This window comes from Aquarana catesbeiana, linkage group LG07 (assembly GCF_042186555.1).
Source record: "Aquarana catesbeiana isolate 2022-GZ linkage group LG07, ASM4218655v1, whole genome shotgun sequence".
NCBI classification, from domain to species: domain Eukaryota; kingdom Metazoa; phylum Chordata; class Amphibia; order Anura; family Ranidae; genus Aquarana; species Aquarana catesbeiana.
Window position 1 is genome coordinate 238453538 of NC_133330.1, and position 24087 is coordinate 238477624.

The window sequence follows — 24087 nt, forward strand, 5'->3', positions numbered from 1 at the left end:
ATCTGAGGTGGAGAAATGGATCCTAATATACCACAAGGTAGTGAATTGCTCAAAAGTATCATTGTCCAATGCTAGCATTTCCTACATACACATAATATCATTCACTGTGGAAACCAACAAAGACATGGGGGGGGGGGGGGTTGTGAAGGCAGCCTTTCAAAATGGCAGTATGGGTTGGTGTGCTGCTAAAGATAAATGGCGTAGAAAGCTCCATCTCTGGGACGCTTTCGGCCTGGGAGCATGGAAAGGAGTGCCCTTATTTGTTTTTTTTACTTTAGTTTACAACCACTCCAGTTTTAGTGTGCAGGCAGTGTGAATTGGCCTTTTACTTTTATAAAAAAAAAGTTATTTACATATTTCTTAAAGGGTTAGTAACTATGTTTAACCACTTGCCGACTGGCTCAGTGATCTCTGTCATGTTCTAGTGAGCCCATCCCCCCTACAGAACATTCTGAGGGAACACGGGTAACCCCTTGATCGCCCCCTAGTGTTTAACCCCTTTCCCTGCCAGTGACATTTACACAGTAATCAGTGCATTTAATAGCACTGATCACTGAATAAATGCCAATGGTCCCAAAATAGTGTCAAAAGTGTCCGATCTTCCTGCCGCAATGTCGCAGTCACGATAAAATTCACAGATCGCTGCCATTACTAATAAAAAACAATTAATAAAAATGCCAAAGATCTGTCCTCATATTTTGTAGACGCGATAACTTTTGCGCAAACTAATCAATATACTCTTATTGCGATTTTTTTTTTTTTTTTTTACCAAAAATATGTAGAAGAATACATATTGACATATTGGCCTAAACTGGAAGAAATTTGTTTGTTTTTTATATATTTTTTGGGGATATTTATAGCAAAAAGTAAAAAACATTGCTTTTTTTTTCAAAATTGTATGCTTTTTTTTGTTTATAGCGCAAAAAATAAAAACCGCAGAGGTGATCAAATACCACCAAAAGAAAGCTCTATTTGTGGGGAAAAAAAGGGCGTCAATTTTGTTTGGGTGCAACGTCGCATGACCGTGCAATTGTCAGTTAAAGCGACGCAGTGCCGTATCGCAAAAAAAGGCTTGGTCAGGAAGGGGTAAAGCCTTCCGGGGCTGAAGTGGTTAAAAATACTGAAAATAGTCTTCTTGAACATGCTTACTTTATTTATAGTGTATCTTTGATGTAACTATTGTAACCAAAGTCCTCTTTGCGTTTTGCAGGCTCGCTTTTCTTATATGAGGATTAAATACCTCTTTTTCTCATGGCTGGCGGTATTCATAAGCAGTTGGGTCATATATGTACGTTACAACTCGTACACAGAGCTCTGCAGAGGACATGAGTGCAAAGCTAACATCGTAAGTATTTTCAAAGGACAGAAATAATTGTAATGGTATTTGTATCTCAAACATTAGTAATGAAGATGGCGCTTGTATGACTCCTAATGGCCATGTGTTGTATAATATGATTGCTTACAATATGGTACCTTTTTCTTTTTTTTGTTAGAGCCGTTTCCCTTTTACTTGCACAATACTGCGTGGTTGCTGTGTCATTTGTTCCTATACATAGACTGCAGTGTCTGGCTGCAGCTTCTCTTTTTTCACCTCTAGATCTGTTACATTGTATCGCTGCCCCAGGCTTGGATTGCAGATTATCTACTATAGTAAGACTATAAGACTAGCTATACATGAATCCCCCTTTTTTTTTCATTCAACCAAGGGGTTGAATGAAAGAAAATGATTCAGTGTGGATGGGGGAATCGCTCCCACTGGGCTATTGTATTCTGACAGCAGAGAGATTTCCCCACCGTTAAAATACACTGATCGAGAGAAAAATATCCAACAGGCTGGTTATACACAAATCAATTGATCAGCTTGTGTACAACCAGCCTGCCCATACATGCTGAAACAGACCAATTCTGATCCATGTATGGTCGGCTTAACTGGTAACCTTTATTTTTGAAATGACTGTTCTGTTATATGCAGATTAAATGGCTTTTTTTTCTCCTCCATCAATGGATTTGCATGAAGCTAATTGGTTACCGTGAATTGATCTCTATTTGAAAAGCGCAGCTGAAGAAAGATATTTTAACTTTTGTATTTAGTGTAATTATGATTTGAAATACAGGTCTTGAAACTGTAGATGTATGTGCCTTGTTACTCCTGCAAGGTATATTATTGGAATTGCTTTAACTTACTGTAAGTGTTACTAAACCCACAACAGTAAAATCAGTCTGTATATGCAGTAATGCATGCTTGTTATACTTACTGTGGAACCTAAGGGTTTAATCCTCTGCATTGTGTAAAAAGGCTGTTTGATCCTGACACTTCTGATCCTCCCCTCCTTCCACTGACTCATAATAATATCCTGATAACACAAAGTCTATGGAGTCAGGCTGCACATGCTCAGTTTGGTGTGTATTGCTAGAGAGTTTTTTATTGGGAGGGTTTATGTGACCAGCACAGGACCAATCGCCACTTTCCAGACAGAGGGTCAGGGGTCTTGCAGTCTCGTAGGTCAGTCAGAAAAACTCCTCCTACAAGCTTCAACCAGTTCTTGGATGGACACTTATAAAAGTCAGAAGACACTAACTGCTGATGGGAAATTGTATTTAGCAGTTGACCACTTGCCGACCATGTCACACAGATATACAGCAGCACAATGGCTCTCTTGGGTGAATTACCGTGCATGTACGTCCTGCCCCTTTTCGGCCACCAGAGGGCGTGCGATCACGTGCACGAGTGGCAGCACTGAGATTTGTGTGTGTAAACGCACAAATCCTTGTGCTGTCAGAGGAGAGGAGCTATATTGTTTGTTCCTACTAAGTAGGAAAAATGATATGGCTCCTCTCCTAATCATTCCTATCCCCATACAGTTAGAACACAGTGAGGGAAACACAATTAACCCCTTGATCACCCCCTAGTGTTAACCCCTTCCCTGCCAGTGACATTTACACAGTAATCAGCGCATTTTTATAGCACTGATCGCTGTATAAATGCCAATGGTCCCTAAAACGTGTCAAAAGTCTCAGATCTGTCCGTCGCAATGTCGCAAAAATTGCAGATCACTAGCCATTGCTAGTAAGAAATAATAAAAATGCCATAAATCTTTTTTTTTATTATTTAATTTTTTTTACCATAAATATGTAGAAAAATAAATATTGGCCTAAACTGATGAAGAAATTTGAATATTTATTATAGCAAAAAGTCAAAAATATTTTTTTTTTTTTCAAAATTGTCGCCCTTTTTTTGTTTATAGCGCAAAAAATAAAAAACGCAGAGGTGATCAAATACCACCAAAAGAAAGCTCTGTTTGTGGGAAAAATAGGATGCAAATTTAGTTTGGGTACAGCATCGCACGGCCATGCAATTGTCAGTTAAAGCGACGCAGTGCCAAAATCTTCCGGGGCTGAAGCAGTTAATTACTAAAATAACTGCATTTCCATGTTCTGTGTACTGTGGGAGACTAAATATGATTGCAGGGCCCTGGGTTTAGTAACACTTTAAGATCCCTGCACCCAAGTATAAAGGGAAAGTCACATGAATAATAAGGTTAACTCTTTCCACTGGACATTGCCATAAGCCTCAGATCATGCAAAACCTACTGTAAATGTGCAGTACAGATGTTTATCTTTTATATCTTTTTTTTTTTTTTTTTTTTTTATCATATTGTCATCTTCATATCTTTTACAAAGTTTGATTTGTTTATACGACTCTTTCCTGGAGGACGTTGCATGAACTATATCTGAATAGCAATATGTCTTGTATTTACATTTTAAAACAAAATGTAGATTGTTGCGCAAAGGTTCATCCCACATGCAGTGGATATAAAAAGTCTACACACCCCTGTTAAAATGCCAGGTTTCTGTGATGTAAAAAAAGAGACAAAGATAAATAATTTCAGAACTTTTTCCACCTTTATTGTGACCTATAAAATGTACAACTCAGTTGAAAAAAAAAAACTGAAATCTTTTAAGTGCAGGGAAGTAAAAAATTAAAAAAAAATAAAATAAGGTTGCATAATGCCCCGTACACACGGTCGGACATTGATCGGACATTCCGACAACAAAATCCTAGGATTTTTTCCGACGGATGTTGGCTCAAACTTATTTTGCGTACACACGGTCGAACAAAGTTGTCAGAATTTCCGATCACCAACAACGCGGTGACGTCAACCACGTCCGACGAGACTAGAAAAGGCCAGTTCAGAACCAAGCGCGGCACCCTTTGGGCTCCTTTTGCTAATCTCGTGTTAGTAAAAGTTTGGTGAGAGACGATTCGCGCTTTTTCAGACTCGTGGCTTTCAGATCGTTTTCTGCGGTTCAGTTTGTGCTTGTTTGTTTGTATCTGCTCTTCAGTGCGTGCAAGCAAGCTACGCGTGACTTTGTCATTGTGTTCTTGTTCATTCGTTACTGTTTTTCAGGTCGCTCTTCACAGGCCTTGCTGTTCTTCAGTGCGTTCTGTTACTTCGTTCTGAGCAGCCGACCGTTTTCTAGCCATGTTGCGTATACGTACTCCTCGTAGAGTTCCTGCTGTGCGGGGGCTTGGTGTTGGGGTCCTGACCTTGACACAAGTCCAGTCCATGAACAGGGTGGGGAGGAGTTCATGGACCAAGAATTGGTTGCTTCAGCATGACCAGTTCTCTCATATGCCTTTGCTCCGTGATATCCGTGAGAATAATCCTGATGATTTCAGGAACTTTCTCTGGATGACGGACCCCGTATTTCACCGTCTGCTGGCTTTGCTGACCCCCTATATCAGCAGGCAGGATACCTGCATGAGGCAAGCATCCACTGCGGAGCAGAGGCTCGTCGCTACCCTGCGGTACTTGGCGACAGGGAGAAGCCTGCAGGACTTGAAGTTCTCAACAGGCATCTCCCCCCAGGCTCTGGGTATCATTATCCCAGAGACCTGTTCTGCCATCATCCAGGTCCTGCAGAAGGAGTATATGAAGGTAAGTTTTTTATCCTTTAATATCACATTTTCTTGTTTCACATGTTTGCTAATATATTGTATTTCTTTCCTCATTCCCTAATTACCATGATTGTAATATGCTGTGAATGTCCCCTTTGTTCTCATGCATGCTGGAATTTTATGTAATTTTTTTTTTGTCCTTCATACCTAGTTGCCTTCATTTACCTCCCCAGCATGCTCTCCTGCCCCTATAGTCACCTCCTGTAGTCACTTCATGTATTTTATCTGCTCCATAGTAGTGTGTGATGGCAGCTAGCACATGTTGACATTCGTAAATTGGTGTGCATCTTCAAAATTTGCCTTTTCCAGGGGTAACTTCACCACATCTGAACGCATGTTCAGGGAGCTGCCTTGTCTGTGGGAGATCAACCACCCACATTATAAAAACCAAACAAAGAGGAAGGCAGCACTGGATCAATTGTTTGAAATTGTGAAGCAGGTGATCCCCACGGCAGACATCACCTATTTGAAGATCCTAATTGGTGGCCTGAGGAGTACATATCTAAAGGAGTGCAAGAAAGTCCAGGATTCGCAGAGATCCGGAGCAGCAGATGACATCTATGTCCCCAGGATGTGGTACTATGACAGGCTGCATTTTCTGGCAGGCTAGACTGAACCCAGGTCATCACTCTCCAGTCTTCCTTCCACGCTTCCTTCCCCTCCAGCTGAGGCTTCTGACGCCCAACCTGGGCCTTCCAGGCAGCAACATGTGGAGGAGCCCAGCTTGAGCCAGGTATAGCATTCCTGTAAATAGTTCAGGTTGTCCAATCAATGATGTTAACTAGATGTTAGTTTGGAGTACTAATTTATGATTGTGATTGATGATGCAAAAACTAAAACCATGTCCCTTTTTCATACACAGGGAAGTCGCAGCCAGGAGGTGACTGGGCCGAGCAGGCTGCCTGATATGCAGGTCCCTCCCCTACACCTGCAAAGAGAAAGTGGCAGGAAGAGGAGTACCCTAGAGGAAGCTGCCATAGGCCTCTTTTAGAAGGCTACAGAGGCCCTGGGAGCACCACACACTGTGGAGGAGGACTTTGCTGGCATAATTGCGTGTAAAATGCAACTGATGGAGGAGGACCAACAACTCATGTGTGAGTCCTTAATTTTGGAAGCTCTCAATAAGGGGTTGAGGGGCCAAATAACATCTGATACCCACATTTGTGACCTCACACATGGTCCTCCTCCTCCTCCGGGTCCTTCTACTTCTCCTCCTCCTCCAGGTCCTTCTAGTCCTCCTCCTCCTCCAGGTCCTACTCCTCCTCCTGCCACATCTCCAACAGCAGAGCCACAGCTGGGAATGAAGCGTGGAAGGAAGACCAGAAAGTGATGACCCTGGATCCAGTCTGGTCTGGCAAAAGATGCAGCCTCTTGTGGTACCACAGCCTGGGGACACAGATGTCATCTGCTGCTTTCTGGATCTCTGGGACTTCTGGACCAGACTGCACTCCCTTACATATGGACTCCTCAGGCCACCGATTTTGATTTTCAAGAATTGATGTCTGCCCTGGGGGTCCAAGGCTTCGGTAATTTCTGCTGTTTATCCAGCGTTGCCTCCCTCTTTGTTTGGTTCTGAGCCCTTAATAAAGGATTTTTGGTTTCAATTATACTTGCCTATGTGTTTTTTCCTTCAAAAAGGACAGTTTGTTTGTGAGGATTCAGGTACATTTCAAAAATACTATGTGAAATTAACAAGGGACACCAACACCAAGCAATCTCCTTGAGATTAAATAATACAAGATAATAATGGTGTTGTGGTAACTTGACACACAAAACACACACAAAAATATTCTGGAGTAAAACTAAAAATAAAATAAAACAAAGATCAGCCTTGGAAAAAATACAAACCTAAAATATAAAAAAAAACTGCCTTTAAAAAAAATAAATAAATAAAAATATTTTTGTCAGATGTGACAAATCAAAATATATTAAGGGAATCCTGATAAATAATAAAGAAATAAGTTTGTGAGAAGTCTGTGTGAATATGAGCAGCAAAACTACTTCATTCTTCTCACATTATAAAGAAGAAGTGAGTGCGCTGTATTAAACCATTTTTAACACTGCACCGTGACGAAAGTGTTGTATCCATTGCGAACGCTAATTTTACCCGACCAAGCTGTTCCATCTCGGAATTTCTTCTGAGCATGCGTGGCACTTTGTGCGTTGGAACAGGCCACACACGGTCAGAATTGACGCGATCGGATTTTGTTGTCGGAAAATTTTATAGCCTGCTCTCAAACTTTGTGTGTCGGAAAATCCGATGGAAAATGTCCGATGGAGTCCACACACGGTCGGAATGTCCGACAACACGCTCCGATCGGACATTTTTCATCGGAAAATCCGACCGTGTGTACGGGGCATAAGTGTGCACACCCTTGAACTAATATTTTGTTGAAGCACCTTTTGATTTTATTACAGCACTCAGTCTTTTTGGATATGAGTCTATCAGCATGGCACATCTTGACTTGGCAATATTTGCCCACTCTTCTTTGCAAAAACACTCCAAATCTGTCAGATTTGTGAGGGCATCTCTTGTGCACGGTCCTCTTCAGACCACCCCACAAATTTTCATTCGGATACAGATCTGGGCTCTGACTGGGTCATTCCAAAACTTTATTCTTATTCTGGTGAGGCCATTCCTTTGTTGGTTTGGATGTATGCTTTGGGTCACTGTCATCCTGAAAGATGAAGTTCCTCTTCATGTTTAGCTTTCTAGCAGAAGCCTAAAGGTTTTGTGCCAATATTGACTAGTATTTGTAACTGTTTATAATTCCCTCTACCTTGACTAAGGCCCCTCTTCTAGCTAAAGTAAAACAGCCCCAAAGCATGATGCTGCTACCACCATGCTTCATTGTGGGTATGGTGTTCTTTTGGTGATGTGCAGTGTTGTTTTTGTACCAAACGTATCTTTTGGAATTATGGCTAAAAGGTTCAACCTTTCTTTCTTCAGACCATAACACATTATCCCACATGCTTTTGGGAGACTTCAGATGTATCTGAAAAATTTAGCCAGGCTTGGATGTTTTACTTGTAAGAAAAGGCTTCCGCCTTGCCACTCTACCCCATAGCCCAGACATATGAAAATATGGGAGATTGTTGTCACATGTACCACACAGCCAGTACTTGCCAGATATTCCTGCAGCTCCTTTAATGTTGCTGTAGGCCTCTTGGCAGCCTCACTGACCAGTTTTCTTCTCGTCTTTTCATCAATTTTGGAGTGATTTTAAGTTCTTGGTAATGTCACTGTTGTGCCATATTTTCTCCACTTGATGACTGTCTTCACTGTGTTCCATCTAATGCCTTGGAAATTCTTCTCCTGACTGATACCTTTTAACAATAAGATCCCTCTGATGCTTTGGAAGCTCTCTCTAGACCATGGATTTTGCTGTAGGATGCGACTAAGAAAATGTCAGGAAAAAAGCAGAGGGGCTGCCCCTGGGATTTTATGGGCAGAAGATGAAAACCAGATATGATATGATATGATTGATCTCATTGTGGGAGGCCAGACGAAGTGCATGTACACAGAAGTCCCAACATGTTTCAGGATATATGCTTAGAAACTTAATTCCTTCTTGAAAGGCTTATTTAGAAGAAGCTGTATTATCTGGTGATACAACAGCATAAAATCAGAAAAATGTATATTCCATACAATGTAAAGGCATGTAAATGTATAAACACAGTAGGTGACAGCATGGTATACAAATAGGGCAGGCACTTTGAACCTGACATTACTCATGTAGTGACTATCTTTGGTGAATCACAGTACACATCAGGATTCACAGGTTGTCAGGTTTTGCATCTCCTTACTGTCCCATCGCACATTGGAATATTCTGGAACATAAGTGGGGAGTATATATATGTCCCCAAAAACAGGTGATGCAGAGGTCACCATGCTAGGTAGAATATTGTATAGGTAAGGGAGTCATTGATCCATACCCACAGAGCAGATGGGATCCAATTCCTGGAACAGGTGAGTTTCAGATGACCGGAGGGCCCACAGCAAAATTTGATGAGCCTCTCCGAGCACCTGTGTCACAGGAGTGTCCAGGGGCTCGTCTATCCAACGATCCCCCGGCACAAGCGGTGTCACCACACACATGGCACGATGGCGCCAGGGGGCCCCCGCGTGCCGGAGAGCTCCGGTGAAGAAAAGATGGCAGCGCTTGCATCACAAAAATATTTCCAAAGGCTGTGCGAGAGGACATGACACTTAAGAATATAGAACAAGAATTGTGAAGCCACAAAGGGTACAGTCAGAGAAAGCATGGTAACAACGGAAGACTCCCTAAGGAGTGATAAAGATGAAAGTGACAGAGATGGATAAACAAATAGGCAGGAGCAAACACGGTCACCCCTCCCCTACTAGAGCTTTGGTCCAATTCTAGTCAAAGTGTATAGTTTGATGGGCATATTGATGAGCATATGTCTGAGTGTGACATGTAACAGAACAGCATAACTCACATGTCTCTCTCAAAGCCTCCAGAAGAAAAGCCCTGTAGAAAGGGCTTAAAATTGAAGGCCTTGTGCAAACCAGGTGGCGAGGTAGCATTCAAGACCGAAATCCATCTTAACTCACGCTGTAGGAGGAGCTTGTTGAGGTCTCCTCCCCGTGAGCCTGGATGTTTTCGCTCAAACACTAAACCGGTCACTTCAGGAAAGTGGCCGCTGTGGACTTGTGCCACATGTCTCCCTAAAGGTAGATCAGGGTTGCTAGTCTGCATGGCCAAGATGTGGCGATAAATTCTTTGCCATAATTTTTGTAAAGTTTTGCCTATATAGTAGCAACCGCAACCACACTGCAGATGATGCATGACTCCCATAGTTAGCAAAGTGTCTAGAGGTAAAGTTCCAGCCATTGGGCAGTCGTATATTTTTCCGCATGTCCATTTATCGACAGTGGGCAAAAAGAACCACACGGAAATGTGCCAAACAATTGGCACATTCCCATGGGGAACATTACCGTGGGTCCCCGAAATTTACTTTGGACTAGAATGTCACCCACAGAGGTGGCTCGCCTGTAGGTGACTAAAGGGGCTGGTGGCACAAAAGGTCCTATACTGGGGTCAGTAGTTAAGATGCCAGTATTTACTGAAGATTTGTTTGACTTTCAAATGTTCATTGGAATATGTGGTGATGATTCTCGTACATTCATTCGTAATAGGTTTGTTCTTTTTATTGGAAAATAAAAGATCATGTATGTTCATATTGGCTACACGGTTAAATGCCTTTTTGAGGCATTTGTGACTGTAACCCCTCTCTAACCAGCTTCGTTTTAGACACCTAAGCCGCGTACACACGAGCGGAATGTCCGACAGAAAAAGTCCGACTGAAGCTTTTCATCGTCTATTCCGATCATGTATAGGCCTCATCGAACTTCTTTTTTCGAAAATTCTGACGGACCTAGAAATGAAACATTTTCTAAATATTTCCGACGGAACCAATTCCTATCGGGAAAACCGATCGTCTGTATGCTGTTCCAACGGACCAAAAACGACGCATGCTGTGAAGCAAGTACGAGACAGAAGCTATTGGCTACTGGCTATTGAACTTCCTTTTTCTAGTCCCGTCGTAAGTGTTGTACGTCACTGCGTTCTGGACGGTCGGACTTTGGTCGACTTTGGGTTGACCGTGTGTAGGCAAGACCGCTTGAATGGAATTCCGTCGGAGAAACCTTCGGAGTTAATCCCGACAGCAAAACCGGTCGTGGGTACGCAGCATTAGCCTCATACTTGTAGTCCTCATCACTAGAGCAGTTGCATTTTAGGCGCAAGTACTGGCTGTAGCGAATCGAGTTAACTAGAGGTCTAGGGTGAAAACTGGAGGAGTGTAGGATAGTATTCCCTGCAGTTGGCTTCCTGAACAACTTGCAAGATAGCACGTTATCAGGGTCTTTGTAAATGTCAATACCCAAGAAGGTAACTCTAGAGGAATTTGATGACATGGTAAATTTGAAGTTAAACTTGTTATAGTTAAGAGCAGCCAAACACTTGTGTAGTAGGTCCTCTGGACCATCCCACAGGATGAAGATGTCATCTATGTACCTGTGCCGCGTGATGATGTTGCACAGGTACAAGGAGAGATCCTCATTCTCAAATATGGTCCGCTCCCACTCCCCCAGGTAAACATTATGCTTGAGTATGTATTAAAGAGAACGTAATATGAACTCATTAAAAGATTCTCCATGGTGACTGGTTTGGAATAGTACTTTGCGAATACACGCAAGTCCCTTGGTGTGTGGTATAGAACTATAAAGTGCCTCCACGTCTAAGGTAGCCAAGATATAGCCACCAGACATGTGGATGCCATCAATTATTTGCAAAAGATGAATTGCGTCGGACATAGGATGGTAGGGCAAGGACAAAGGGTCTCAGGTGTTCATCCACCATTTTTGATAGATTCTCTGTGATAGCACCGTTTTCCGATATAATGGGTCTGCTGAGAGGGTCACCATCATTTTTATGAATCTTAGGGAGCGAATAGAATGTAGCTATTTTGGGAAAGGTAGTACGAACAAAATTGTTTGGAAATAACATTATTATAGAAAGCACTATCAACAAACAAATAAAAATCCTTATTGAAGGTGTCTCAATAATCGCTTTATTGGTCAATACCAATCAGCATTACTCAAGATTTTTGTGCACATTAGTGCATATATTTCATTGTCCGAAAGGACAATGTTGCCCCCTTTATCTGAAGGCTTGATGGTTATATTATGGTTGCTAGATATGCTTTTTAGGGCTGTCCTTTTGCTCGCTGTGAGATTCCCTTGATGGTTGGACAAAGTGTCCAAAGCTTTAATCTCTTGGCAAGTCAATTTGAGGAAGGTGGCAATTCCATGGCTGGAGCTAGGGGCCGGATACATGTCTGATTTCTTCTTTAACACTGATCCAGTGTTAGTGATGGTAGTATTTGTAGGTAGATCATCTACTTGTTTTAGTAGGGATTCAATGAAGATCATGTTAAAAGTCAGGAAAGACCTACTAGAATAGCTGAACTTTATTTGGGGTTAATAAGAGGCACTTAAAATGATGAAAGGTGTGTACTGACTCCTATTTACCATGGGTTTGAATGTGATTGCTTAATTCTGAACACAGCTCCATCCCCAGTTATAAGAGGGTGTGCATACTTATGCAAGCACATTATTTTAGTTTTTTATTTTTACTTCCTTTTACTTTTATCTTTGTCTCATTTTTTTACATCACAGTAACCTGACATTTTAACTGGGGTGTGTAGACTATTTATATCCACTGTATACTACGAAACTGCCTTTACAACTAACTGCTAAGGCTGTCTTAAAAGGTTTATGACATTTAGAATCTATTACATCCAAATTATCAACTATCAAGGTTGGCTGATAGTCCAATAATCAGATTAGCTAGTTGGACATTGTATAATGGTGTCCCAATATACTGGCCTGGTGCCACTAGATGTTAGGTAAACTAGGTCTGTTAAGTGATATTAGGTGAACTGGTTGTCTTCCAAATTAGCATGTAGAAAAGAAATTGCAGTTACAATAGCCATGTCATTTTGATCCCTCCATCTTGACTGTGACACATTCATTGTAGCCCAGAACCCCCCCAAAAGGAATTCCAGCTGCATAGTTGTAAACCTTTAAGTACTGTCCCGATATGTACAGGATGGGCTCCAGTACTGTATTATTGATGGATGCACAAATCTGTAGATGATCTGCCAGGGCTCCTCCAGAGAATTCTTTTGGGGGGTTGCTGTGCTGGCCAGATAAGTAGAGGCTCCAAGTCTCCAACCCTGAATCCCTGAATTGTGTTACAATAAAAGATGACACAGCATAATGAAAAACGCTTAGTCAGAAAATAAAGGATGCCATTATTTTTTTTAAATAAAGAAACCATTCACAGTGTAATAAAAACACAAGCTGCTACTTTTAGGCACATTGTAGCTTACAGAGTGCAGTGGTCAGAAGTATATAATTCTGTGTCCCTTACATTGCTAGTTAGCAAGTTAAAAAATCAATTCTATAATTGGTGTTAGTAGACCTAAAAATAAACCATAATTTCAAAGATATGAAAAGAAATAGTGACACCTTGAAGGGTAGGCCACCTGCCTTCAAGGGATATAGCGTAAAATTCTGGCCACTGGCTTGTGGGCATAACCAAAAATAGGTTGTGATCTGTAACGTGGGTGTTGCTTTACTGTGTATGGCATGTAGCATGCCCCCTTTTCCAGGAGCAATAATCTCCAGTATGTGTCAAGTCCAACAATGATCAATTCAGAAATAAACCAAGCATCTATCTGGACTAGCAACGGTATCCCCCCTAGCAAATGCTAAGGCCAGCAATGAAAACCCCCAGACAGTTGGGGCAAGCCATAACCCCCAGCCAGCACAATATCACCAGGCAATAAATAACCCTCAATTATTGTTAACACCAATCATTGGTGTCAGTTCGGTAGTATAAGTATAGTAGCTTAAAGTGGTTGTAAAGGCAGAATGTTTTTTATCTTAATGCATTAAGATAAAAAACCTTCTGTGTGCAGCAGCCCCCCTAATACTTACCCAAGCCCCATCTATGTTCAGCGATGTTTTAAAGATAAAAAAATGAGACTTTAGTATCAGTTTAAAGGCCGTAGGAAAGCCAGAGATCCTTCTAAAATAACTCATACACACTGTCAAAATGAAAAGTAAACAAGTAGTCAGGCAATCATGTCAACTGCAAGCTTTTCCAAACCACTTTCCCGTCGCACCTGAAGCAACCACTCCTCTCTTCTCTAGGGGAGCATAATAATTCTCTGAGAATACACAGCCCTGAGCCCTAACAGCCTGCTGGCATTATCAATTAAAGGTGTTGTAAAGTCTCATGGTTTTTCACCTTAATGCATTCTATGCATTAAGGTGAAAAACCTTCTGTGCTTCAACTGCCCCCCAGACCCCACCCACCCCCCTTTTTCTTACCTGAACCCGATCGTTCCAGTGATGAGCACGAGCCCAGTGGCTCCAGCCGCTGTCTCGGGTCCTCCATGGATAGATTGATAGCAGCAAGGAGTCATTGGCTCCCTCTGCTGTCAATCAAATCCAGTGACACCGGGGGCGGGGCCGAGTCCCGCTGTCAGTGTCAATGGACACAGCAGCAGTACTTGGGCGTAATCCCGCACAGGTGCCCCCATGGAAAGTGGCTCTCTGTGGGGGCACCCGAAAAAGAGGAGGAGCCAGAAGCCCTGCCGGGGCATCCCAAAAAAGGAGGATCGGGGCTCTTTGTGCAAGACCCTTGCACAGAGCAGGTAAGTGTGACATGTTGTTTATTTTTTTTTTAAAAAGGAACCTTTACAATCACTTTAAGTATCAGGAACCACAGGGAGTCTTGGAGTTACTCCTACTTTTTAGCTAGGCAAAGTTAAATGTAGACTATGTCACAGTACGAAAAAAAAAAGGGTCACTGCCCCACCTATCTATAACTGGTCTTCACAGCAAGGAGCACTAGAAGGGCAAACGCATTTAAAAAAAAAAAAAAAAAAAGGAATTTTCAGGCTCAACTTACCAACCAGCCTGCGACCTGTCCAACAGTATGTATTAAAAACAGGGGTTTAGTTGCACACATCTGCAAATACATGCGTAAGCTGCAGGCCCCTGTATCCTGCAGACCCTACCTCCTAACTTTTAAGAGTCTCCACAGTGTGAGCACATGTATTCTGATGGATAGATGAAGGCAGGTGACTGGAGGGAGCCCACCACTCCTTGAAGGCACAGGAACACACTGAACACCCAGCACGTTGCACTATGGCAGCAAAGGTGTAAGTGTGTTGCCTGACCAATATGTCAACAATACAAAAAAAGGACAAAATATAAAAAGAAACACTCCTATAGCCACATCTGTATAATTGAATTGTCAAAGCAAAAAGGCAGAGGGGGTTCGGCAAGGAGCCCCTGGTCGGACTTTAAAGGCACAGCAAACCAAAGGGAACGTAGTCAAAATAACAATATAATAAACTTTATTAAATATAAATGCATACGTAACAGACATCGACAAAAAGTTGTAAAAATCATCTATGTAAGAATATACATGATGTGAGCCCCGCTGCGTCTACGCGTTTCGTTCTAAAAACTTCTTCGGGACACATTCAGGTTTCAATTAGTACAAAGAAAGGTCTCACTAAAATAAAAAACAGAAAAATAAATACATAGACATATAATACCATATAACACCAGATGAGGCTCAATGGCCTGTACACAGAGGGCAGGTGCTATATAAGTCCACCACATTACCTTATAAGTAGGCTTCCATGAGTTCAAATGATAATAGGGATTTATAATTGGTATTTCCACTATAGATGCCGAGATTTTGTCATAAGAGTAAGTGACCATCAGCTAGAGAAAAAAAAAAAAAAAAAATATATATATATATATATATATATATATATATATATATATATATTCCGTGAGAATGAAGAGCAGTAAAGTAATGCATGGAAATTGCAATGCAAATAAACAGGGTAATATATACCTGTTACCATATACGTCCAAACTCAAGGTTCATTCCCAACAGAGAAAAACCGAAAAATTGCCAGGCCAGGCTCTTCATTCTCACTGAATATATTTTTTTTTCTCTAGCTGATGGTCACTTACTGTTATGACAAAATCTCGGCATCTATAGTGGAAATACCAATTATAAATCCCTATTATCATTTGAACTCATGGAAGCCTCCTTATAAGGTAATGTGGTGGACTTGCATAGTACCTGCCCTCTGTGTACAGGCCATTGAGCCTCATCTGGTGTTATATGGTATTAAATGTCTATATATTTTTCTGTGTTTTATTTTAGTGAGACCTTTCTTTGTACTAATTGAAACCTGAATGTGTCCTAAAGAAGTTTTTTTAGAACGAAGCACATAGACGCATCGGGGCTCACATCATGTATATTCTTATATAGATGATTTTTACAACTTTTTGTCGATGTCTTTGTTACGTATGCATTTATATTTAATAAAGTTTATTATATTGTTATTTTGACTACGTTCCCTTTGATTTGCTGTGCCTTTAAAGTCTGACCAGGGGCTCCTTGCCGAACCTCCTCTCCCTTTTTCCTTTGACAATACAAAAAAGGGTCACTGCCCCCACCTATAACTGGTCTTCACAACAAGGAGCACTGGAAGGACAAACGCATGTCAAATGAAACCAAGAAAACCTATGTCACAGGGCTATTTCAAGGATTATGAAAGACCTTGGGCACACTACGAAAAAGTCTTGTGGCACACAGCATGCCATGGCGAGCGTTTGGTGTGCAAAGATCACACCTATCTGTAACATTGACTTAAGGCAAGGAGGAGGAATATAGGTGGCTATAGTAGTTCCTGAACTCCCTTATGATACCATCTGAGGAGGTGATTACTGATCCATCATCAGTTTTTATCTCTGGGATAATGGTGAGTGGTGTGTCCTGCTGAGACAACAGGGCCAGGAATCTCCCGTTATGGCCCCCTTTTTAAAAATGGAGATCCAGTCTCGTGACCTTAGACATATGTAAATGGAGATCCTCCAGGTGGCTATAAGGGCATCAAATTGACGGGAGTGGGATCTGTAGAATAATCCTGGGCCTGTAATGTAATCTTGGAGGGCCTGAGTGCTAGAAGCCCGGTCTTTCCAAACTGCCACAATAGCTGAAATATATTATCCACTTGAGTATGCTTGAAAGGCATCCCACGTGATAGCAGTGGTTGAGGAGCCCTCATTCCTAAGTCAACTCTCCAACAAGGGAGGAATTTCCTCAAAGATATCAGAGTGTGAGAGTCATTGGGCACCTAGGCGCCACAGGGAAGTGTTGCGTGCTTGACTTACTCATGGGGTAGGCTCCAAAAAAGGCCCCAAGGGACATATTTAACATCCTGGACATCTGCCAGCAGGGTACAATTGGCGATTGCCAAGTCAATACGAGATGACGTCTGGTGGGACGTAGAGAAACAGGAGTAAACTTTACAAGCGAGATGCAGTCGTTGTCTAACTTGGGTAAGATCTGCTGCCAGTACCCAGGACGCCAATTGGCCTGACATAGGCTGCCCTGGTGTAGATCTAAGTCTGCGGAGAGAATGGCATTAAAATCACCTGTGATTAACAATTAACCAGAGGAGTACAAAGTTACTTTCTCCAGCACAGTATATAGCAGTGTGTCAGAAAACCGGGGTGGTATGTAAACAGCTGCGATAACATTGGTGCTTTTTGGAGATTTTAATACTATTATAGACACTGCCTTGGATTCCACGAATAGCAACAGGAACCCTGGCCCTGGCCTGAAATCCTGGTTAGAGGCACTGAATTTTAACTGATATATAGTGTGAAAAATAATATTTGTACTATTCTTCCACGCATGGTTTGGCATCCGTATTGATAAGGCGTTTGGGTGTATGACTATATTCTCCCAGGTTGTTGCAGCTGCTCTCCCCCCTCGGGTAGCATCTATGATCATACTCCATTGTAGATTACACTTGTGGTTGATAGCTGTAGCACTCGCCCTCCTTGGCGCCTTCAGTCTGACTAACTCTGACACTGAGATGGAAGTTCAGATTAGGAAGCATATGACTAACTATTCTGAGATTAATAGAGAAGAAGTGACACAAGAGGAACGGGACACCTTTAAGGCCTCAATCAGGATACAGTACATCTCTATTCTTAAGCACATCTGATATAACTCTAATGCAGTCACACAGTTGTTGGAGACTGCCCTGCAGTTGGCTGAGCAGAGTTTTGTGTCTGATTCTTCCTCTCAAAATCTCACTGAAATTAATCAACTATGCAGGCAAATCCTTTTACATGGAACTTGTCTTGTACATGGTTCTTTTTAAAGAATGTGTGTGGATCGCTACCCCGAAGGAGCTGCTTGAATATTTGTGCACGAGTCTCCCACTGATTAATCCACAGCCAATTACAGGGTATTTTCACACAGGTGTACACACTCTTCCGCTTGTTGTCTCCAATAACCAGTCTAGGGGATGTGTTTTTTTTGTTTTTATTTGGATATCTTGAAAAGTTGAAGGGATTTAGTAGGATACTCAAAATTAATGATTCATAAGCGAGGACAGCTTCTTAATAAAACTGTGTAGCAGACATGTCAGTAGAACTATGCAGCAGGCTGTAAGGAATAGAGTCCCTTTGTACCAGAAGGAATTTAATGGGCTTTGCTTCTTCAAGACACCAGCCAGTGTCATCTTTTAGCTTACACCCAGTATGCTGACTTGTAGCACCAAGAAGGGGGATTTTAGCAACAACAATCTCTAGGATCCCTTTAGGTGGTCTGTCATCTCAAGGCCCTGGCTGGAGGTCACCTTCCTCCGAGATACCAGACAGATCCGTGGATATTCTCCCTCAGTCAGCTTGCAAGAGAACTATGGGTTTCAGTGTCAGTGTTTCAGGCCCTCAGGTTGCTCACCCGTGGCTGCATGGCAGCCTGTGCTGGGGAGAGGCAGCAAATCCCCTCCCCACCTGGACCTCTCTGTAGAGGAAGACCTAGCACCCATGTGCTTTTCAGATATAAATATAGTCACCCAGCATGCATTGGAGCACATCCCCTCCTAATTTGCCAGGGCTGTATATTCATGCTCTCATCTGCATGGTTTCCACCCACGGTTCAGTATCTCCCATAGCTACTAGACCAGTGTGAAATTTCAGACAGCATGAGCAGCACCAGAGCACACTGAACTGACTCTGCGAAACAATCACAGCCTCAGTTAAGCAGACAGCACTTAAATTTGTTTCCCTGCTGAGCAAAGAACCAAAAACTATATACACTCTCTAGCACCTTATATTATAAAAAAGTAGCAGCGCTAACTCTCTAGCACCTACCTAAGAGGGTGCTACATGTGAATCATTGTTTGAGAGCAGGGATAAACCTGTGAAACTGCTGGCTAACTTGGTTTTGGATTATTTGATGCTTACTGATATTCCCTGTATTACAGATGCAAATGGTGTAGTTTGGACTGTTCCTACAAAAGTGTTACAGGTCTTCCTTGACTTTTATGAGACCATTATATGCGCCCATGAGAAAGAGAAAAGAGAGAGAGGTTGGGACTTTAAATAAATGCTTCATTTAAAATTATATGCACCATTTCCTCATATGATTTCTCTGCCTTATATGATAGGCTCTTATTATTTTATATTCTATTTTCATTATATATTTATATATGATGATTATTCTGTCAAACATGTTAAGGGGATGGCTGTGGTGTGAAGTCATTGTTTTATATGTTATTCAATTATTGATTCCCATGTTTGCCCTGATTGGTGGAGTGCCCTTTTAATGTAGTATGGGGGTTATTATAAATCGTGGTAAGTGGGAATTTAATATCCCCAATGTATATATATTTTTAGCACATGGTCAGGCTGAATATAGTGAATAGAATCCTTTTTTAAATTCTAAATTATTTGTTTGTAACATTTCATGTTACAATTGTACTGGTTCTCTTATAACTTATATGATAGGCAGGATAAATTGTGCGGCTGGGCCATTCTGTCCTGAGAAAATGGTTTATTGGCGTTAGGTTGCTATGGCATTCATTGTATAACTCAGCGGGGTGTCTACGTTACTCTGAACCCGCTGAGGAAGCCCCGTCCATAGGACATAACATGTACGGAGGGAGGTGTTACATATGATGTCACCCGTGGCCATCTTCTTGGTTTGAAACAATACCACGCTTGCACTTGGTTTGAAGTGCTATACTTGTAAGAGGATTTTATATCTTTTTTTGCTGAAATAAACGTATCAAACAGAGAGCATGGTGGTGGGATCGTCTCATACATCATTGCTTGAGTACTGGATGTTGATGCCCCATGGTGTGGGATACATGCTATGTGACCTTTTCAGGTTGAATATTTGAGGTGAGCGGCTAGGACTATCTGTTGTGGACGGGCTGCATTCACCCTTATCACTTGTTTGATGTCAAGCACTTTGCACATGGGGGACCAGCTCTCATATTGGGACTGTGATTGAATTATTATATACTGTTGCGCTGCGCTGATTTTGTTATCTATTATTCTCTAGGCTTGTTTGGATTATCCTTGTAGTGTTCAGCTAGCAATTTTTACATTTGTTATTTCATCTATCTGCGCTGAATATTTGTTGGTATATTGTATCTTTTTAATTCATTGCTATTTAGCAGCAGATTATGGAAGTTTTCCAATATAAAGAGATTAGAGAAATCAAATTGATGGATGCTTTCTCTAAGGATTCTTCCATCACGGATCCAGGAGATTTGAATTATTCCTATAAAAAAATTGGGATATTTATTTGAGCAAAAATTAAGACGTGGTGGGACATAGTGTCATTTGAACAATATCTCTCTGCACTAATTGTACCAAGACGTCTTAGGTGGGGTATACCTCCTAATGATGGTTTGTTAGACGAGGAGTCTACTAAAGATTGAAGTGACTTTTTTTTACCAAGAAAGGCTTGGAACTCATTCGTCTTCTGCTATCATGTAAGCAGAGGAAGATGAAGTTACTAGATCCTTAGATTCAAACAATTAAGGATCATATTGAGCCCCTTAAGGATACCACTGAATTTATTAGACTATCAGGGGAATTGAAAAACAAATTAATTAAATGGGATAAAGAAATACAGGATAAAAAAATACATTTTTGAGGGATGTTAATGACTTTGGTGGCAAGTCATTAATGAAACTAAATCTGCAGTTTCTAGAGAGATTCCTTCAAATTCCAATCTTGCTTGTCCTGGATTACCCACACCTGAACATATCTATGAACAGGAACAACCCTGGGTAAAATATTATCCATTGTATGGCACACAAGCTAGTTATCCCACCCCCCAAGCAGAGAGGACATAAGGGTAATAAAAGAAGGGGGAGGGCCAGAGGTAATTACCATCAGTCACCATATAGGAGTGACCCTCCAACGAATTCCTCTTACAATAGTAAAGCCCCATGGAGATCAGGTCAGAACCCAGGTAGAGGTCACCATCATTTAGGTAGAGGTGGTGGTTACCATCAGACACAAGGTGGACCTGTCTCTACTTACAATAGATTTGCCCCACTGCAGGATAACAGGGGGATCATTTTTTAGACCAACAGAGGATCCCTTGGAGAGGACCACCCCCGCAAACTCTGACCTAGGTAGGCGGGTGGAGGGACCATCCCCCCAACAGGGTCCAGTCAGGAATGGCCAATTCAGCCAAAGGAAAAGAAAAGACAGAGGATGTAGAGGGGGAGAAGAATCCAAAAGGCAAAGACCCCACTAGGCACAGGGATATACAATTTAATTGGGACCCCTTTATCAGACTATGAGATACGTGTTTTGGTCAAAGGTCTAAAATTTGCCCCTATTAGGAATTTAAATAAATTCCAAACATATATTATATATGGACATATTATAAATATGTCCAGAAGTATATCCAAGGGCTTAATATTAAAAAATATTTTGCATCAAATCCGATACAGAGGAATTTTTCCCAACCTGTAATCTAGCGTTAGGAATAAATATGTATTTAATCCCCCTTGTTCAGACAATAGAAATTTTGAAGTGTTCAGAAATATGGTGTGTAGTGATTTAGACACCCTTAAAGCGGAGTTCCACCCAATTTTGAGAGATGGTCTTAAAGAAAGACCACCTTTCCACCTCTCGTTTTTGGATCTTTAAACATATATTTTTTTTACTTTCTCTTGTACCTTTTTTTGAAGTACTAAGAGTACTTCCGATCCAGCCGGGCCAAGGCCGAGGACATCACATCCTCTAATGCGGCGAGCTCCCCATTGTCTTCTGGGACATGTGTGTGTCCCAGAAGACAAGCTGGCCATTCACAAAGCGCTGCGCAACTCACGCAGTCGTAAACCAGGCTTCACTGCCGGTTTCCCTTAGTTGAAATGACAGCACCTGCACCCGATCTGATGGACGGATTGGCCTCAGGGGGCCGACATCGCGGGCTCCCTGGACAGGTAAGTATCCTTATTAAACGTCAGCAGCTACAGTGTTTGCAGCTGCTGACTTTAAAAAAAAAAAAATTGGGCTGGAACACCGCTTTAACCACTTGCTTACTGGGCACTTAAACCCCCCTCTTGTCCAGGCCAATTTTCAGCTTTCAGTGCTCTCACACTTTGAATGACAATTACTCAGTCATGCAACACTCTACCCAAATGATTTGTTTGTCCTTTTTTCCATACAAATAGAGCTTTCTTTTGGTGGTATTTGATCACCTCTGGGTTTTTTATTTTTTGCGCTAAAAATTAAAAAAGCTTGAAAATTTTGAAGAAAAAAAAATGAATTTTAATTAATGTGATAAAATTTTGCAAATTGTTAATTTTTCTTCATAAATTTTGGCCACAATTTATACTGCTACATATCTTTGGTCAAAATAACCCAAAATTAGTGGAAATTATTTGGTCTGTGTGAAAGTTTTAGAGTCTACAAGCTATGGTGCAAATCATAAAAAATGTATCACATCTGATGTACTGGTGGCCTATCTCATTTCTTGAGACCCTAACAAGCCAGGAAAGTACAAATGCCCCTCAAATGACCCCTTTTGGAAAGTAGATATTTCAAGGTATTTAGTAAGAGGCATGGTGAGTTATTTGAAGTTGTAATTTTTTACCACAATTCTTTGCAATATTTAGATTTTTATTTTTTTATTTTTATTTTTTCACAAAATTGTCATTGTAATAGCTTATTTCTCTCACATGGCATGTGCATACCACAAATGACACCCCCAAATACATTCTGCTACTCCTGAGTATAACGATACCACATGTGTGGGATTTTTTCACTGCCTGGCCACATACAGAGGCCCAACATGCAGGGAGTGCCATCAGGTGTTCTAGGAGCATAAATTACACATCTCATTTCTCAACCACCTATTACACTTTTGAAGGCCCTGGAGCACCAGGACAATGGAAACACCCACAAAATGACACCATTTTGGAAAGCTAACACCCCAACGTATAATATATGAGGCATAATGAGTCTTTTGAACAGTTCATTTTTTTCCAGAAGTTTTAGGAAAATGTGGAAAAAAAATGAAAACGCATTTTTTTTTTTTACACAAAGTTGTCAGTTTATAGGATATTTCCAACACATAGCATTTAGATAGCAAAAATGACACCCCAAAATACATTCTGCTACTCCTCCTGAGTATGGCGATACCACATGTGTCAGACTTCTACACAGCCTGACCACATACAGAGATCCAACATTCAAGGAACACCGTCAGGTGTTCCAGGGACACATAGCATGCACATACCAAGAATTACACCCCAAAATACATTATGCTGAGCAAAGTGTAAACAAAAGATTACCTGTGGTTGTAGTAGCGCAGTTGTACACAAGAGGATAGCACTGGTCCAGGCAGCAGGCAGGGACTTAGTCAGCAATGGAAAACACAATTGTCCAGGCAGCAGGCAGGGATACTGTCCATATACAGTCCAGGGTTAGTGCAGGCAGAGATATTGTCAGAAGTGCCATAAATATTGGTCCTGGTAGTAGGCAGGAACATGTGGTGTGGTCAGTGCAACAGGCAGGGACATAATGGCAGTTAGTCCTACAGGCAGCAGTAGGGCCTCATTCAGGACAGAATGGGGACAGGGGTAGAGGCTTCTCCCACCCAAATCTCTTTGAAGCCTCCGAGTCTCCAGACCCTAATCTAGGAATGAGAAAACAAAAAAAATTGTTTTCTTCATCCAGAAAAACAATTCTGGAGCCCCTCACATATGTGAGACCCCTGTGTTGAATCCCACTAGTCCAGTTGCAGGGTACAAGATCAGTCCAAGAGGCAGGCAAATACCATGGTCAAACGGTCCAAGGTCAGTTCCAGATCAGGCAGAGGTATGTACAGAATCATTAGGCAGAAGCATGGTCGAATAACAGTCCAGGGTCAGTTCCAGATCAGGCAGCGTTATGTTCAGAATCGTTAGGCAGAAGCATGGTCGAATAACAGTCCAGGGTCATTTCGAGATCAGGCAGCGGTATGTACAGAATCGGCAGGCAGAAGCGTGGTCGAATAACAAGCCAGGGTCAGTTACAGAGCAGGCAGTGGCATAAGGGGTGTGAAGGTGTGTGAAGGCAGGAACTGAAGATTACGTTACCATACTTCACTAATAATTTATTGAAGTATGGTAACGGAGAAAACATTCACCTATGCAGAGGCCTGGTTCGGAAGGACATTGGGCAC

At 41.7% G+C, this 24087-nt stretch overlaps 1 protein-coding gene across 7 annotated transcripts in view; it reads left to right on the forward strand.

Moving 5' to 3' along the window:
- DIPK1A (divergent protein kinase domain 1A) overlaps nucleotides 1-24087 on the forward strand; it is a 274738-nt gene that overhangs the window by 212692 nt on the left and 37959 nt on the right. For all 7 annotated transcript variants that reach the window (XM_073593134.1, XM_073593135.1, XM_073593131.1 and 4 more), the window contains one exon: nucleotides 1211-1345. In XM_073593134.1, coding sequence (XP_073449235.1) covers nucleotides 1211-1345 — 135 coding nt within the window. The remainder of the gene's footprint in view (nucleotides 1-1210; nucleotides 1346-24087) is intronic.